This window comes from Macadamia integrifolia, chromosome 1, assembly GCF_013358625.1.
Source record: "Macadamia integrifolia cultivar HAES 741 chromosome 1, SCU_Mint_v3, whole genome shotgun sequence".
Lineage (NCBI taxonomy): Eukaryota > Viridiplantae > Streptophyta > Magnoliopsida > Proteales > Proteaceae > Macadamia > Macadamia integrifolia.
This window is the reverse complement of record NC_056557.1, coordinates 5944305-5963378: the sequence shown is the minus strand read 5'-3', so window position 1 is coordinate 5963378 and position 19074 is coordinate 5944305. Positions and strand designations below refer to the sequence as shown.

General features: G+C 37.0%; 1 protein-coding gene across 7 annotated transcripts; it reads right to left on the bottom strand.

Moving 5' to 3' along the window:
* Positions 1 to 1389: 1389 nt before the first annotated feature.
* LOC122081171 (putative lipid phosphate phosphatase 3, chloroplastic) lies at positions 1390 to 9635 on the bottom strand. 7 transcript variants are annotated; one of them, XM_042648197.1, is made up of 9 exons: positions 9195 to 9348; positions 6513 to 6605; positions 5444 to 5668; positions 5230 to 5317; positions 4995 to 5104; positions 4771 to 4861; positions 4162 to 4350; positions 3996 to 4055; positions 1390 to 1722 (listed from the first exon to the last, which is right to left on the bottom strand). In XM_042648197.1, exons 3-9 carry the CDS (start codon positions 5657 to 5659, stop codon positions 1517 to 1519), a joined length of 960 nt encoding a protein of 319 aa, XP_042504131.1. In that variant the 5' UTR covers positions 5660 to 5668; positions 6513 to 6605; positions 9195 to 9348; the 3' UTR covers positions 1390 to 1516. The 7 variants fall into 7 exon arrangements, with proteins under 7 accessions (XP_042504131.1, XP_042504122.1, XP_042504138.1 ...); XM_042648188.1 differs by having other exon boundaries at positions 5444 to 5665; XM_042648204.1 differs by lacking the exon at positions 9195 to 9348 and adding an exon at positions 8894 to 9138 and having other exon boundaries at positions 5444 to 5665.
* Between the last annotated feature and the right edge of the window lie 9439 nt (positions 9636 to 19074).

Genomic DNA, 19074 nt, shown 5'->3' with positions numbered 1-19074 from the left:
GTACGATCTACAGTACAGGCTGGCTCTTGTGGCCTGGAGGTAGACAAAATGGTACATATACTGCTATAGGGTAGGCACATCAAGTTCATGCAGCAAGGCTTAAAACTCTTGATATGTCATGATTTAGCAGAACCTTTATACCAACCAACTAGCATAACTGTGTCTGGCCCACGGAGGAAAAACCCAGAATCATGCTCTGGGTTGGTCCCGGCTAATTCCAATCCAGATTGGAAAATGATCTGGATAGGTAGGAATCGGCCGAAATCAGCTCAAACATGAACTAGCCCTACATTTTGGAAAGGGCGACTGAGGTGGATCGGCCGGAATCAGAATCACCCACAGCAGATTCAGCCTATCCAATTCTGATTCTTCAATCCATGGTCTGGTCAGTCATTCTGTTCACTGCCTTCACTGCCAGGTTTCACTAGTGTCTTGTGTGGGGCAGAGGAACCTGGTAGACTAATTTGCTGCATTGTATATGCAGAGCATAGATATTGCATTGAACCGCTATATGTAGAGGGGAAAAAAAAAAAAAAGAATCAGATAAAACATAGATCGAAGTGGAAGATGCCAGTGTACTCCTCCCAACATATTATGTACAAGGTTCCTGCTCAAGCTATGACTAATTTATGCAGTATGGAACAGTTAGATTAACCTTCCATTGCCAACATTTTCTTCCAACAATTTGTTCAAATGCTTGGTTCTTCTGTCTTCTTTATAGTCTCAAGTCAGTTCTCAACCGTCCACAATGGAGGAACTAGCAGTAAATTCTCTAAGGGCCTTGCAAAATTGGGGGCAGGGGTGCATTCTCCAACATAAAGATTGTTATTTCCTTTGTCCAATGGTGAAAGGACTAGAGAAGGTCATGGACCTCAGCTTGAAGTAACGCCGCCAAAGTTTCCAATGTGCTAAGCCACACAAAAGTCTGCTTTATACATGGCCATAGTCACTGCTTGGACATCTTCAAGAGTAGCGGCATCAACACCTCCTGGCTTCTGTGTTTTTCTTAGTTTAATACAACAATTATGACCATAAAAATATAAGAAATTACACTATTAAAAACATAAAATTATGATCTTGTTGCACTTAAACAAGCTCTGGGCTAACACTGAAGCCCCTGAACTTCAGGGCACAAAGCCTCAAACCCAAAACCAGGCACTAAAGGGTGATTGCTGTCAGTAAGTTTAATGGGACCATTGTCGGTTAATTTCTGAAGTTGGGGGTGGAATGGAGAAACCGAAAATTATTTGATAAAATATTGAACAAAAAAAAAAAAAAAAAAAAAAAATTACCAGGAAAAGAATAGGTACTTCTTCAAGTTTCTACTTTGGGTAGCAAGAAGATCATCTCCCCTCCCCTCCCCCCCCCCCCTTTCCTTTCCAGCATAGATAAAATAAAATTGAGAATATAAGGTTGATTGAGGAAGTAGTGTCTTCTCATATTTACATTAGAACAAGGTATGTAATAGCACAAAAGCAGAAGTTTAGGCTTTAACCAAATTACAATTCATACAAGGTTACCTCCTCCCAGATTCCATTTCATCCAGCACTGTGCTAGAATTATGTGCACCAGATATTATTGAAATATCATTGGCCCTTGGAGTTCCCTGTTGGTGAACAGTCTCTAACTGCATACCCTGCACATTGAGTGCATTTACAGCAACATCTGGTTGCCCACTAGAACGTTCCTCTAACACACGAAAATATTCATATGGCCCCCAACCTGCAGCCCAGAAGATCAGCAATCCAGTTAAGAAGAAACATGGAATATGTGCACTAAGATTATTGTCTAGGACTTGGAAAGAACAAACAAGATATTCCACACCTGTCATGGAACCTCTTCTCAACACTACTATTTATATCAAATATTAGTATAACAAGTCTAGACACTGTTACATGGACATGCTGATAGTTACATTTTTTGGCTGTACCCACACGCATAGGATATCTTATTTTACTCTTGAAAAAAAAAAAAAAAACCCAACAAAAAAACAAAGAAAAAGAAAAAAAAAAAACAGCCTCATCGATACAATGAATGACAAAAAAAAAGCAACAAATAAGCATAGGCTACTAGTGTTCTGAACAGATATACACCGTACAACTACAAGTAAGAGTCAAAATTGTATATATAGTGAAGCTGGGGATGAACCCCATCCCAACAAAAGGAAAAATAATGTTTCCTAGTGTGTAAACAAGGTTTAACAGGACCCAACTCTGGATTATTTAGTTCCATGCAAGTACCCTACACCCAACCTCCAAAATAAAATATCAATATATAAGCTGACTTCTAATCATTCACAGATCAAGTGTATATTAAGCAGAAATAATGTTATATCCCAAAATATTTAAATATCAAGTTAAACATAAAAAATAAAATAAAAAATAAAATAAAATAAAAATAAATAAATAAATAAACTTCGATTTTGGTACTGTCAACAGAAAAAGAAATACATCAGGCTTTAGTTTGGTTGTCAAGAAATGAATAGAAAAGAAAAAAAAATTTAAAAAATACTTTGGATTTGAGAGAGACACATTAATCAATCACTGCAACATGATGACATTTTTTCATCATGATGCAATGATTGGCTTTACGTCTATCTTTCTCCTCAAATTCAAAATTTCTTTTTAACTTTTTTTTTTTTCTATTCTTTTCTTGACAAATAATCTCTCAGATCTACAAAAAAAAAAAAAAAAATGGTCATACAAAACAAATGATTTTGGTACCCAAAAGAAAATCCTGTCTCTGCCCCAAATGTGCACAGCATGGAAATAAGCAATCAATTAACAAAACAAATGATTTTTTTTTTTTTCCATTTTTCCTAGGTTGGAATCATTTTTTTGAAAACAAAAAGAATTACGAAATGTTTCAAATCAATTTATCTACCTTCCACACTGTTTTCTCCAATAAGAAAGAAACAAGAGCACTCTTTCCAATGTTTTACAGATAGTTGGACTTGGATCAGACTGTTTAGGACATTGACCACAAGGCATAAAAAACACCCCAAGGAACGGAGGCCCTCTTAGAACAACTGATTAGTAAATAGACTATCCGGTTCAGTTGATCGAATCGATTAGACCAGATGGTCCGACCACCAGCTTGAGAGGCCATGTAACACAGTATTATTAAATTTATGCACATGAGGAGACTTGAACACAGCATGCAAGTATAAATGCACAGCCTCATCCAAGATTCCAAACAGGCCATTTGGTAGTAAGTATCAGACTCATATATTGACATAACCATTACTTTCAATCATCTGTTGGACTGGATGGTCAGACCATTGAACTGCCAAATGCAACGATGATGCCTGGCCCTGTTTTAAAAGCATTGCTTCCATTGAAGTCCATAGGGGAAAAAGAACCATCTTCAGCAATAATGGGCGTTCTACAGGAAGCAACTAATATAGAACACCAAAGCAGACCCTTAAAAGAAAAAAAAAGCTCTGACAGCATCAAAATGGAGGAAGTGGCAGAACAACCAAATGGTTTCAGTTGCCAAGTATCAGAGAGGCATTAGAACATTTATTAATTGAGTTCACTTTCCTGAATTTTAGAGAATTAGCTGCATGAAAATTTGTTCGTGCATCTAGCTCATTTTGGATTAAGTCACTTCAACAGTGACTGTCTGAGATTAGAACGGCAAAAAGACCTGTTTCAAACTGTAACTTCGGAAGATATCCTATTGTTTCTTAGAAAAATGTTAAAGATATAATGATCATTTATCTAGCATCCAGAAAATAGGCTAAGAATCACATCTACACAAAAAAAAAAAAAGGAGCAACCCAGTGCACGAGACTCCTGCTACTGCAGGGTCCGGGAGGGGCAAATGTATGCAGCCTTACCCCCTGGCTTTGCAAGAGAGGCTGTTTCCAAGAATCACATCTACATTCTATAAATAAACAAAAACCACAAAATAAATTCTCTATGGAAATATTTAACAAGAAAAATTACAGCATAAATTATTGACTGAAAAGACAACAAAATTGGAAATATTACCATCAGTATGATATGGTGGTGGGAAGAACTGTAGGTAGCAAAATGTTGCCACTACGAAACCTGCAGAAATGCAATGTAAAAAAGATGATCAGTATAGTACTAATTACTAAAAAGCATTCTGACTGGTCGCAGCAACAACTAAGTGATAAACCATACTAGGACAAACCTAAGAGGCCTCCAGCAAAAACATCCTGCCAATGGTGCCAATAGTCATCAACTCGAGAAACGCCAACAAGAGATGCCACAAGAAGAGGAAGGAAGACAATGCATAGTTTTGCCACATGACCCTTACGATTGAAAGCTCTTATCTTTCCTGATAAGTACAATGACAAAAACCCTAAACCCGCGAAGGACCCTGCGTTATAAAATAGAGGTGTTCCTGAGTCATATTCCCAACAATTGGAAAAAAGAACATAGACAATGACTACCATGAATGATGGGGTATAGATATCTGAAAAGGCAGTGTCATATGCCAAAGCAATTATATTTTTCTTCTTTTTTTTTTTTTTTTTGGACGATATTTGAGTCTTTTTTAACTGTTTGGCTCAAACTATTAAGTATTAACATCATATGAATATCCCTAACATTACATGCATGATGAACAATGTGAATGAAGAAAGAATCAGCTAGGATTAAGGTTCCCTGTGCACTGTAGTTCAAGATTCAAGATTCAAAACTTCCCCTCACTGCACATTAAATAATCTCTTTGTCATGTTCATCCTAAATCAAACAGCAAGTAAATACAGGAGAATAGATACAAATATCTGCTGCTTACATGAAGTATGACCACTTGGGAAACTCTTGTGTCCTTCCCTTATGACACTGGCCTTTCCGTGACAAATGACATTACCCAAATGATCATAAGACTAAGCAACCAAACAGCAAAAAAATGATGTCATCAAGTAATTAGTGAAAAAACAATAAAAAACTACTACGAAGGAAACAAATAAGACTTAATGATAGCTTAGAAGAATCTGAAGCGACAGAGCAAGAGCATACATCCTTCCCATCAGGGAAACAACGCCAAAAGAAATCCGGTCGAGGCCGACCAACTCCATCTTTTATTGCATCCGTCAAAACCGCCGTTATCAATGTGGAGAATAAAAGGCCTGGTCTTGCATATAGCTTACACCATCAGATCAATCTATAAAAGCAGTTTCTTTTAACTGATAGTGCACAAAAGGATTCCTCAGTTCCCCAAAGACATAATATTATAAAATAAGAAATACAGTACCTAGTATTCCATGGTGGAGATCATACACGTCTTTCCTACGAAAATAGACGGCAAGAAAAATGGCGATGGGCAACAAAAGTGCATACATCTGGTTATAAATGAAACAGGAGGCTCATCAATTGAGGTAGCTTACAAGTTATAGCTGGCAAGCACATTTATACCTACATCATTGTACTTAAATTGATACCAGCAACATATCAAATATGTAACTTACAGGCACGGCCCATATAGGCACAGTATTATCTTTCAGGGGATATTTGAGGTCAGTCATCATATCCTTCCCCACAAAACGGTAAAATGGATGGATGATAAGAAGAATGATCTCTATCACCACAAGGAGGAGCAGGATAAGCCAATCATGCTTGTGCGTCTTAACAACGATAAATCCATGGGACCTTACAGTGTGTGCACCAAGCTGGGCCTCCCTCATTCTTTCCTGCTAGAACAGAAATGTAACATCACAGAAGAATTATGTCAGGAGCACTATGATATTATCAAATACAATCTACTACCCAGGTAGCAAATAAACAACTAGGTACTGCAAGTATAAATAATGCCTTTCAATGTCACTGTAACTGCAGCCATTCCAATATAACAAAATGATTCATACAAAAATGTAATCATACTCCCTCTATTTCTTAAAAACTGCCCAATTTGGGCCTTTTAGTTGCTTCAAAATGTTAGCCCATTACAAGAATTTAATGCTTGAATTTCAGAAGTTTTGCCATATTACCCATCATCATACTAATGCAAACTTGGTTTCTATATTCAAAATGAGGAGAAACTTGGGAAATAATTTAGATAAAGTGAGACATTTAGAGTACTAATAACGATTCCTTAAAATGTGTTTTTTATTTCGAAGTGCAAATCTTGGTGGAACAGAGGCAGTAACAAAATACATGACTGCAGTCACCTCTAAGGTCTGAAAATCCACCTCCATGAGATAATAATCACCAGAATTAACCAGTATTGTGTAGGAAATGGATCATAAATATTTCATGAGATGGTTTCTCACAGGCAAAAGTTAATGGTACCATTGCTAAAAAATTATGCAAATGATTCATAACAAAATAATTACACATCTTCATGGGAGAAACATGGAATTGCAACAACCAACTAGGGCGTAGATAATCCCATACAACTGCCACAATTTTGGTAGAGATATCGAATGAGACTTGCTCAATCAGCAATCATCAACTTCAGGTCAATAGTATTCTAAGTGTCAATTTGGTTTTTGGACCTCAAGACTAAAACCAACTTTGAGAGGAACTGGTTCAAGATACCTGGACCAGTTGGAACTCGTGAATGATCTGGGAAGTTGGCTTACGACATCATTTGTGAGATAACTTCCCAGCACAAGTCTGTATAAGATAGTGCTGCAATCATGGGAAAGATCACTGAAAAATAAGTGCCAAAAAGATCCAGAAAGAGAAGAGGAAAAATAAATCCAAAAGAAGAATCTGAGGAACAAGAAGTAAATGAAAATCAAAATACCAGAAAGAGGAATTTAACAAATACAGAAGATCTGGAAAATGCCTACTAAAGAATTTGAATGTATAACCTGCCAGGATGGCAGTACCATTAAGAGAGCATCCGACCATCCGAGTGATTGCCTAACTGGAGATGTTAATGCTGAAATTCTGTAAAGCCTCAAACACTAGACAAAGAAGAATATTCTGGACTCTTGAGCTCAGGTTTTATCAAGTTTATAAACTAGAAGTAGTACTGAGTTCTAACCAATTATATTGGTCATGACCTTTTGACACATTCAAATAATAGGAATCACATCACACTCTCAAAGAGGACAAATCTGAAAAGTGACACGGTTGAGTTTGAACTAGGTAGAGTTCAGATCTGCTGCAACCCTCGCTAGACGTCGAAGATTTCAACAATCTTCGAGAAGCCTTGAAGTAAGCAGACACCTTCTTCTAGGTGTTGAAGTTTTCAACTATCTTTGAGAAGCTTTGAAGTAACTCCATGTTTGACCCCCTACATTATGGAATTGCACAAACTAAAACTAAGAAACTTAAAGGGAAATATATTAACGAAATTTCCAACAATTCCTTTACTTCTTTCTCTCAGATAACATCACTAACGTGTATCAGCTACCATCTAATAGACATTATGAGTTTTTTTTTTTTTTTCCCCTTAATGCCCACTGATAGCAAATAAACAATATGAATATTTATCTATGCCCATGCAGAAAGGTACTCAGCTTAACCAGATTAAGCCTTCCCACAACTAAATTGGGTCAGCTACACTAATCCTGTTAGGCGATCCAACACCATTAGAAGCCATATGTATCGTCAAACCAAAAGCATCCATATCCTTTTTCACAAGTTCTCCAAAAGATATATAACAATATTCATAAGAAACCCCACTGTTAAAATAATAATTTTGTTATGTTTTACATTTCTTAAATAAATATAGGTCAAGTCCAATAAACCCTGAATCCAACTTTTTTAGGTGTTAAGTTTGTCTCGAATTCTTGACCCAATTTAAAGAATGACCCGCTCTGACATATTTTGGTGGCAACCCGAATGGAAAGTTTTCTGAGATTTGAGATGGAAGCAGAGGGATTCGGCCGATAGGCCCAAGCCCGAAGCCTAGCACTGATCTCGTATGGGTGTGCGGGAGTACTGCTCGACCTGACGGATCGACTTGTGACTTGGAGGAGTATATAATGTACTATTGTTTTGTTGAGCAAGTCATTGTAATTTGGGGGGTTTTTCGAACTAAAGTTTCAAAGCGAGTTTTTTTGCCGCTGTTTGGGTGTAATCTCTCTTCTATATAGTGAAATTTTTTCTTCTTCGCCAAAGGACATAGCACACTTCATTGGTGTGTGAGCTTCGTTAAACCTATGTGTGTTGTGCGATCTGTCTTGGTTTATTTTCGTACTTGTTGGTGTTTGCTATAACATTAGGTTTTGGGAAATTTTACAATCACACTCAGCCAGGGTATTAAGTTTTAGTGGCTAAGGAGTCCAATAAGGCAAGCAATTTGATCAATGTCCCAAATTAAATCAGAAGTTTAACTTGAACATGTAATATGAGAGAGAGAGAGAGAGAGAGAGAGAGAGAGAGAGAGAGAGAGAGAGAGAGAGAGAGAGAGAGAGAGAGATAATACAACAAATACAAGCTAAATAGGCTACCGTACTTCTACATAATAGCAGAACAATTCCCAATCGTCGAAGATTACAAGGTATTTCATCAGGGAAAAAAAAGAAGAAGAAATAATATGCTACGAAAATTTTACCAAGGTATGAATGTAGAATTGTAGATATAAGTAATTGAATTCAACAAAGTCCTTCGAACTTGTAAAGAACAAAGCTTGGTTCAATCTGGTCGAGACTGCAAATTCATCCCCCATGGGATTCAGGTAAACCTTTTGATTCTAAAATCTTAATACAAGAAAGTCGAGCCCTAAGATATTTCACATGCCAATCAACATCCCTTCCCCACATGAAGATTGCAACCATGTAACATTCACACCTTTCATTCTTCATAACTCATCATTGGATAACAGAGCAATTTGGAAAGCATCCTATCATCCCTAAATTTGCAAAAGCAAAGGTCTACATAGGGCAAAAGAAGGGAAAATAAAGAACAGTTTGAAGCTGAATCAAATTAATAGCAGCGAATTTGAAAAGAATAAAACTACCCACTTGATCAAACCAAAAACTTTGGAAGATTCAATGTCCAAACGATCAAATGAGTGCTGAAACAAACAGCAGAACAATGGCGGGCACCAGAAACATGAACAAAGAAATCTCAAGATGGTGCAGAAGATTGTTGTTTTTTCAATTTTAACCGGCTAAGTAGAAAAGAGCCATAAAATGCTTCTTTTTCGTAGAGAACGGAGCAGAATACCGGAATCAAAACTCGTTAAAATTAAATCAGAAGCATATTAGCCCAGCAATGAAAAAACAGTGAAATGTACACCAGAGAAAGAAGAATCAAACCCACCTGAGATAAATTGCTGAAATTGAAATTCTTGAAGAAGCAACAAAACGATTTCATTTTCTCCAAAGCCATAATGAAAGCATGACAGAACAGAAATTATGCAAAGAAATAACAACAATGGGGTTCTAAGAAACAATTCATCATTTACCCACCAAAAAATAAAACGTCAATTCTCAAGTCAAAAGTGTCTACGCATCAATAATGCAATTAATAATGTTGGAAAGAGAAAGTTAAGACAATGGCCAATCAAACAAAGATTACAGAATAATCTTATCCACATGATAAGGATGTAAAAAAATAAAAAAATAAAAACTCTGTTACCTGTAAAAAGGGTTTCCAGGGGAAAACGCTTGGGAATTGCAAAAGAAAATCTGAGAGTTTCAGTTCGGAGACAAAAAGGGTTTAAAATGGGACCACAAGATCACTGGGGGAACCAATGTCCACGTTTTGAACTTTGAATGCTGGAAAGCAGTTTGGGTTCGTAAAATAATGGCGCCAGCCGGTACAGTTCCTCCATGTTCGGGTGAAATAAAATGGATTTCTGTCCCAACTCCTAAGTCCCACCACCATTTTTTACAGTTTTAAATAGGGATGACAGGTGAGTTAGGTATAAGTATGAAGACAGACTCGGTTGGTTCTCTCCTGTCTTCACCTTATACGGTCACACAATAAGGCACTCCCTTCTACCAAAAAAAAATTACGGCCCTCCCCAGCATGGTTTTTAAGTATTCGTATGAGATCAATTATAACCGCTGTATCATATCAATGTCGACTGAGATTTATATTGATATCCAATCCATTGTAGTTATAGTTTAATTCAAGGAGTATTGGTGCAAGTGTCTCGACAGGCAAGACGGCAGTGTAGAGGACACAACCTTACTCAAATTTTTTATTTGAGGATAATTTTATACTTTTCGGATTAGGGTTTTTCGCTATATATTTATAGTGAGATTTTCTTTCTCTGTAATGCAAGTAATACTGAAAGATGTGAGGATGAACGTTGTAACTCTATTCTCCATTGATAGTAAAGCAAAATATCATCTCACCGAGGACGTAGGTAATCTTGTCAAACTTTGTAAACCTGTGCGTATTATTTGTTCTTGTTTTTCCATTATCTTCTGCATTGTTTTAGGGTTGCATTTTTATACTTATTGGGTTGAATAAGCTCTTTTGAAGATTGTGTTTTTCAGTCATGCAAAGTCTATTGGCGTAATTCTTCGGGCATTTGAATGACTCGAGCTTTGGTTGAGATTTTTTTTTCATTGAAATCTGTTTTGTACATAAGCCTAACTTCCCAACAATGTCTCCCAAAATGTCTTGGGGTCGATTAAAAACGGTTACCTATATCATTTCCATGATCGATGCACATCGATCCAGTCCCATTCAAATCGATATCAGATCGGCTGATAACTAAATCCATGCTCACTGGTCACTACCTTACAACTTCCTCACCCACCCTCCCAACCACGGTCCCACCCTCTCTCATGTGAGGGAAGTTAAATCCTCTGTAGTCTCCCCATCAGGTAATTAACCACCCTACCTCATCTCCCATTATTCATAGGGTGTAAGGGCCACCTTTGGCACTCTTTTCAAACAACCCCCAAAGTCATATTGGATAGTCAACCTATATGACAGCCACCAACATCATATGTTAAACCAACCCTAATCTTCTTGTTGGTGTTCTTAGAAGTCACGTTAGGCAGCTAGCCTATACGATACCGATCAATGGTATTTGTTAGTGTTTAAATCCCATATTGATTAGGAGTGAGAATTTTCCTTTTTTTCATATATTTGTGAACACCTTTTCTTATCAGATGAATCATTTGAGATAGAAATTTTGTATGGTATCATTTTCTTTGGTTTCATGATCTCGGCCAATCCTTGACCGATATAAGAGAGTAATAGTTGGTGTAATAATTTATTTATATTTCCATCTCTTTTCTCAAATTAATTCTATTTTTCTTAACAACCAAACATATCCGAATAAGCAGATTAGAGGAGGGTTTTTTTTTTTCTTTCTTTTTTGGAAAGGGAAAATTACACTCAACCTAGGTTTATAGAGTAATTCATGAATTTTAGCCATATGATGTGATGATAAAAAAAAATTGAGCCTTAGATAGATATATAGGCCTAGTGTGAGATTAGTCACATGCCAACTTTTAAGACCTATTTCAATCAAAGACACTCTCATGTATTAGTATGCATTATTTTTCTTAATCATACATGTAAGCTTAGATTTACAAGTTTATTTTGCCATTTTTAAAAGTCTGTTTGGTCAAAATTGCATACTTATGTTGGAGATCTTAGGGTCTACTTGTCCACCAAATTTAAGTCTATTTCAATTTGCCATGTAATAGAAACATAGACTATTATGACAAATTTCTCAAGACAACTCATCCTGAGTGATTAGGCCCCCTTTTTTTAGGCCAATTTGCACTATGAATAAAAAAAATTTCCTCCAACTTATGAATGCTAACAATTATTGACACATGGTTTCAACATTTTTTAGTTTTTATTTCACATATTTCATAACCGCATGTATAATGTCATAGTAATATAAATATTTTTTAAATTCGTAAGGCATGGAATTTCGTTCATGGCTCTAGAATCCTCCCCTTTTCTTTTGGAGAGGGGGGATTTCTTGCTATAGACTTGGGGAGTACAAAGTGAATGTCCCCAATATAGAAATATCAAGTATGGAAGACATATGCCTTAAAAAAGAATAATATGGAAGGCATCAGATCCTCCTTATCACTCATTTTGGTTATAAATTGGCAGATGAGGTTAATGCTAATCATATATGGAATCTCTAGATTGGTCACATGCCAAATTTTAGGGCTTCATATAAGATAGTAAAGGGATTGCAAAATTGGTAAGGAAATTCGTAATAGTTTTATATTGCAATGCTGCTAGTTTTGTCACCAAACTTGACACACAAGTCAGGGGATGTCAAGATGTCACTTTCTATGAAAATTTATTCCTTTCTGTTGTTTTATTGAACTCAAACCTATTTGTTATTTGAGTATTTGGGATATATATAATCTCTTTTGATCCCCTTCTTTTCTTTTTCTTTTTTTTGTTAGAGAAAGAGAGAGAGAGATATGAAGTGGAGCTTGCAAAATTAGCTTACATATTATAATTATCTAAGAACTATCCTACACTTGCCAACATACTTAAATTTGTATTATTGTAACAGCATAAAAGAGCCAAAAGAGGAACCACAATAACTTTTGTAAAAGAGGGTGAGGGTGGTTTAAGAAAAGAAGATACCATTACCAAAGTTCATAATGATTCTTATTCAATCATCCAACAGTTTCCTACTAGCGAATGTGGGCAGCTTTGTTTTCACCTACAAGCCATCCCAACTGGCTTAGTTTAGTCTCCTCATTCATTATTGAAATTAAATTATCTTACAGTGATTGATATGAAATATGACATTTAACTTCATTTGTATGTATATGAAATATTGATGAGAATTCTCATGTCACTTATCTAAAATCATCTTTTTGCTTAGTTTACTCACTATGTTTACACCTATTTACTTTTGAGTCAAAAAGTAGCTAGATATTGCCCTCCCAACTGTCTAGTTGGTCTCCTCATTCATTATGAGATTATATCATATTAAGATTTATTTGTTTGTGTATTGAAATATTGATGACAATGCTCATACCTAAATAATAATAATAATAATAATAATAATAATAATAATAATAATAATAATAATAATAATAATAATAATAATAATAATAATAATAATAATTGAAGGAAACTCAGGTCCCCTATGTTTTTATGCATAGTATATCAGGTGGGATTATATTCCAGATCACTAAAGGTAATGATACGAATATGAAAATTCTAACTCAATCGGATGGCCATCAGTTATAGCATTTGGAAAAAACTTCCCCACATAGTCAGAATGTAGTTTCATTCTAATATATTTTTTTTTCTCTCCCTCCTCCTTTGAATATGTGGACCATTGTGATTGCTATAATTTTTGGGACTACCATTAATGTGGCATGTAAATTCATCTTCACATTAGTGTAATGGAGAATCCATTCTCAATTCTCTATAATCTTTCAAAAGTTTCAATCATGAGTGGTTTTCTCCACTTGATTTTGAAATGATTTATGTTAACCCAAAATTGAAATAAGAGTATGGGAAGGTCAACTATGTCTCTCTTTTAAATTTGCACTGACCATTTTGAATGTGTTCACCCATCTTGATAAAAAAAAAATTGATATATTCAATGCATGAGACTCTCACATGTGCAAGGTTTTAAGGGGCGAGAACTATACAATCTTACCCCAAAAATATCGAGAAGCTGTTTCGACCACTTAACCATTAAATCACAACATTCTGTTACGATCCCATATCAGCTTATGGGGGTTGATCCCATATCGATTTTCTATGGGAATTGATGTGGGTTGATATGGTCTTGGGTCTTCATACCTTGTAAGTCGGTTTATGGGATTGAGTTCTTCCATGACCGAAATAGTGGTATCAGAGCAGCCGATCCTCGGCCCAACCCACACGCCGAAGGGCCGACTTGGTGCCAAAGTGAGAGCCACTAGGAAAGAGCTACCTGCCACCAGGCAGAAACCTTGGAGCAGAGTGAGATCCACCTAGAAAGGGCTGCTTGATCTGGAGTGGACAGCCATGGATGTCGGGTTCGGAAGCATGGTGGTATGTTACGATCTCATACCAGCTTATGCGGGCTGATCCCATATCGATTTCTTATGGGAATTGATGTGGGTTGATATGGTATTGAGTCCCCTCACCTTGTAAGCCAATTTATAGGGTTGAGTTATTCCAAAACCAGAACACATTCATACCTACCTTATTGTTGGATCAAGCGCACGCATTTTTCATTCATCTTGATATCATTACTATATCCTTTAATTTTGGAGAATATTTGTTGGCTATGGGTAGGGGTGACAACCGGTCGGTCCGGTTCGATTTCGATCGGACTTAATCGGGCTTGAAGATTTTTAAAGGTTGCACCGTGTCCGCCCATTTAACTAATCGAGCTTAGTTAATGAGGGCATGGTACATTTTATAATCGATCGATCGATCTCGGGCTATAATCGGGATATTAAAATCAAGCCTTAATTGGGTTTTAGTCGGGCCTTAACTGGGCCACAGACATGTTTAATGTTAAAAGGGAGTAACCGGTTTTTAAACGGGCCTTCTTTAATATTATTGAGCAACGACGTCGTGACGGACGATGGGGTTTGGTTTCCTATTTTTAATTGTCTAAATCTGGTTATGGCTATTCTTTTATTTGTTTTAAACTGATTGGACATTTCATAATCCATGCTATGTACAGTAACATGGTTAATTTTGCAAAATAAAATTTTAAGGAAAGAGATGATTAGATGAAAATGCAATGAGAATGCTCTCATGTGGGATTGCCCATAACTACAAATAGATCTCAATAAATGTATTGATTGATCCAAGGAACCTACTCTCTTCTAAGTCACATATTTAAAAACATCACAAAAAATCCAAAGCATTGATCCAACATACTCTTAAAACTCTTTCTTAATGATTATTTAATTAAGAGCAGTTTGGGTATTTATAGGTGAACTTAGTGAAGCATTTTAGGCAGGAAATCAGGCTCTAACGGACGTATTCTGGGACCACCGATCGACCGCCATCGGTAGCCGATTGACCGCCAAGAGCCGTTGAGGCAAAATATAGCTATTGGGGCACTTCCAGGCAGTCATCGGTCGATCGGGACTTTCTATCGATCGATCGGCTATGGTCTCGGACAGTTCCAATCAACCGGGTCTTTCATCCGGTCGACCGCCAACATGACATACTCTCGGTCGGGTAAAATAGGTATCTTACAACCGGGCCGGGTCAGGCCAGGCCAGTGCAAAATAGATCGATCTCGGTCGGGTGCCCGACGGTCCAAGTATCAGGACTGAGACCGACAGTTTATAAATGGTCGATTCTGATTGGTTTCATCAGGTCGGGCCATGAATTGACACCCCTAACTGTGGGTTTTAAAGTCTATCTTTCTCCATTGGATAGAAAAATCCAACTTTTTTTTTTTATGAAAAGAAAATTCCTACTTTGATAACACCTAATTAATATGGCAATATCACTTCACCAAGAAAAGTGGTCCCACACTTGACAGTCACATAGAGTTTGGCAATATGTGACCAGTCATACAATTAATCCTTTCTTTTCGTACAAGGATAGTAATATCCTGGCCCCACCATCTCATGACCTTCAGGCCCCATACCAACCTCCTCAAATTAAAATGAGGTGGGACTTGATCCCTAGTCTCTACATGCAGTTGGAGATAAGGCCACCAATCCAAGGGTGGCATCTCACCAATCAAACAATCTTTAAACTACACAAAAAGATAATAAATGAATTGTTTAGAAAGGTAGTAGTAACTGGTAAATCTTTGGTCAACATGGAAACCATTTAATAAAGGAAGTTAGTTGATCGAGTTTAATCAATCCAAGAGGGGAAGAATTTGGGTTTAGCCAATTTCTCTAAACAAACTACAAATGTGGCTGCTACTTCCGGTGGTACTTTGAAGGCAAAGAGATTTTACCTCTTACCCATCAGATTTTATTTAGGCAAAGTTTCATTTAGGCAGTCCATCTTGATAAGCTTCTCAAGATGTTTCATCTATGTGTGGGTTGTAAGCTATCCCGGTTGCTCAACGAACCTTTTCCTACAATTTTTGTTCATTAGTGTAATCAAATTTTTTTTTTTTTCAGTTTAATTTTGTCCATTGTCTTACTTTAGTTGTCAAAGAAATAGATGACCTGTTTATCAAAATTTTTTTTCCTAAACTTAATTGTTTGCAATGCTTTCACAATGCTGCTCAAAGGTTAGCAAACAATGAGAATCAATGACCATTGTTTTAAGTTTATTTTGTTGGTGCAAAATGGGGGCTTCTTAACCTTACTAAAAGAAAAGAAAAGAAAAAAAAAGTCATTCAGAACAATGTATTAGTCTATGATCTGGGAAGATGTATTCCCTAAAAGGGAGCTGGGTACATGTGTTATAGGGTCAGGATGTAGAAATAGGATTCGACTCTTCTCCTGAGTGCCCATCGCCCAGGTCGAACCATAGCTACTTGGGCAAGCACCACGTGTCTAGGCGGTGATCCAACGTTTTGAGAGAAGGTGCGGAGAACGAAAAACTAACAAAGGCGTGGAAAATGAGGCGCCAAAAACCATTGGATCATTGCTTGAACACATGGCACTCACCCAGGTAGCTATGGGCATGAACTGGGCGATGGGTACTCAGGGGAGGAGGTGGATCTGTAGAAATCATTTCATTTAGGTCCTGTTTGTTTTGTTATAAATTTTTCCGTGCAAATTATATTACACTGGTGTTCTCTTCGCCCATGGTGAAGGAAATATTCCCCCATTACTGCTCATCATATGGGCAAAGTAACGACGGTGGTAGATCCATAGATGTTTAACTTTCATCAATGATATTTAACATGAAATTTTCTTATTCAGAATGTAAAAAACAAACTGTAACAAAAGAAAGAACAATCAAAACATAAGTATATATATGGTTCGGCAAGATGCCTACATCTACAATGAGAGAAAAACAACTTTATAACAATAGAGAATAAGGTTACGATCTTTCTTCCTCTCACCTCATTGGTTTCAAAGAATCCCCTCCTAACCCTAATGACCTCCAATACTGCCAATTTAAGGGAAAAACATAAAGATTAAGGCTTTTAACGGCCCTTCAGGGATGACCCATAGCCCAACCAGGGCCAGGCCCAGTCCACTTGCACACGCAGATCTTCTATGTCAATATCACTACACAAGAGGATCCAGGTAGAGATGTTGTCACAGTGGGTCCAACTTCTAAGTTAGTTGTCACTGATCATATTTGTCTGTTATTGTGATCAACCTTGATTCAGATTTGCAGAAGGGGAACCCAACTCCCAAGATGGTTATCGTGTCCAACTCTCCTCCAAGCTTTCAGGTTTGAGGCTTGGCTATAGCTTGCACCACAACCCAAGAGGGCTGTGGCCAATGGCTACCGTCCTTTTGACCACTTGAAACAATTTTTGAGTTCTTGGGATGAAGGAGATGAGTAGAACTGGAATTTATTCTACTTTACCCTTTCCCATATTTTTTATATTCTCTACCCTGATCCCTTCCTGTGGATCTTTCATGCTTTCGTCAAGTTTGAGATAGAGAGAGAGAGAGAGAGAGAGATGCTGATTTGACAAGGATGCATTTCCTTCGTTGTCTGTTCTTTCTTTTATGTGCTGTGACTTGTGAGGCCTTTAGTATCGTCCAAGATTGGAAAAATCCAAGAATGACATTTGGTGAGGAAAATTTTAGGAATGGAATCCACATCCAGCTAAGAAGGTTTATCAGTTCGTGTGTGTAGCTGAGTTAAACTGTCCCATTTGGAAATTCTTAGTCCCTAAGACGAGATTCTGTGTCTTTATTAGATTAAGACCTTAAAGGGTTTTCATAGAAAAATTCATTTGAATGATCAGCCCTTGATAATTTGTACATTTCTTATATACCTTTTTTTTTCCGCTAACGACAGGTATTCATGCCTTTGGCTTGACTAATTCCGCGGGCCCATACTGACCTCACAACTGCATGGACCAGGTCATACCGGGGTTGAATAAGAATCATTCAACTTTCACTGAAAGCAGTGAAGAACACTAAACACCCCTGTGTAAGTGGCCCAAGGTGTGTCTAGTGGGAGTCGAATTCAGGACGTCTGAGTTTACGGCTCATACCAAGTTCGTTGCTCACTAGCTGCGCTACTCCCTTGGGTTTACATTTCTTATATACAAGTTACATGTATTTCTCATGTATTGATATATATATATATATATCCCTCATTAAAAAAAATAATAATAAATAAATAAATAAAACAAACAAAGGGGATCGAGGCATTGGGGCCTGGAAGAGTCTAGAGGGGAATCAAAAACCTTTATGTGTTATTTTTGTTATTGGGCCTTGAGGAATTAGCAAGTTCAAAGCTCTGGTTTAAGGGTGGTAGTCTGAAACATGCTAATTGTTAATCAGCACACGCCAACGTGCTACAATTAGCACTTTGAAGCTAGCAAACGGTGCACCCTTACTATTCTTAACCTTCTCTTGTCGTCTGACGACCAAGTAGTTTCCTTCGCTCTATTTGAACACTATTCTTTTTACTTTGACCTATCCAATCTCGACTTTGAAATTGAAATTCTAAGACTAAAGTGTTGAGAAAAAAAAAATTTGGGATTTATATGGGTATTTAGGTCATGTGTGTTTATGTAAGTAAGTTTCACCATAATCTGAGAAAGGCATGAGGACGAGCGAATCTAATCCTATTCTTCGTTCATGGTAAAATAAATCCATCTCAAGTTAACATAGACATAGGTAATTCTAAGTCTGCACTGGTAGGCCCGACCTGAACCGGCCTGTTTAATAAATGTGTCAGGCTTAAGCCTGTCCCGTTTATTAAACGGGCTTTACGGTGCAGAGTAGTAGCCCGTCAGACTCCCGACTGGCCTGACTCACTTAAGTAGCCCGTTAGAACCGACTCAATTAACCCAACCGGCCTGACCCCCTTTAGAAAAATGTTTAAATTGTAAATACCTATTCTACCACTAATACTATAAAATATGAGTAAGAAATAGGTAGGACTAAACTAATAGCTGATTACAACACAATGGACATATGGGATTTCAATGAGAAATATGGTGACCTTTGTGATTTCATTGTGAAAAAAGACAACATCGAGAAAAGATAAACATTTGGCACAGATAGACAGATTGGTTTTCATTGAAATAATAAGATTGAGCACAAACAATGAACAATGTACAGAATATCTATAAAAACTAACATAGTCAAACATCTCCCAAAGTAATGTAATAATT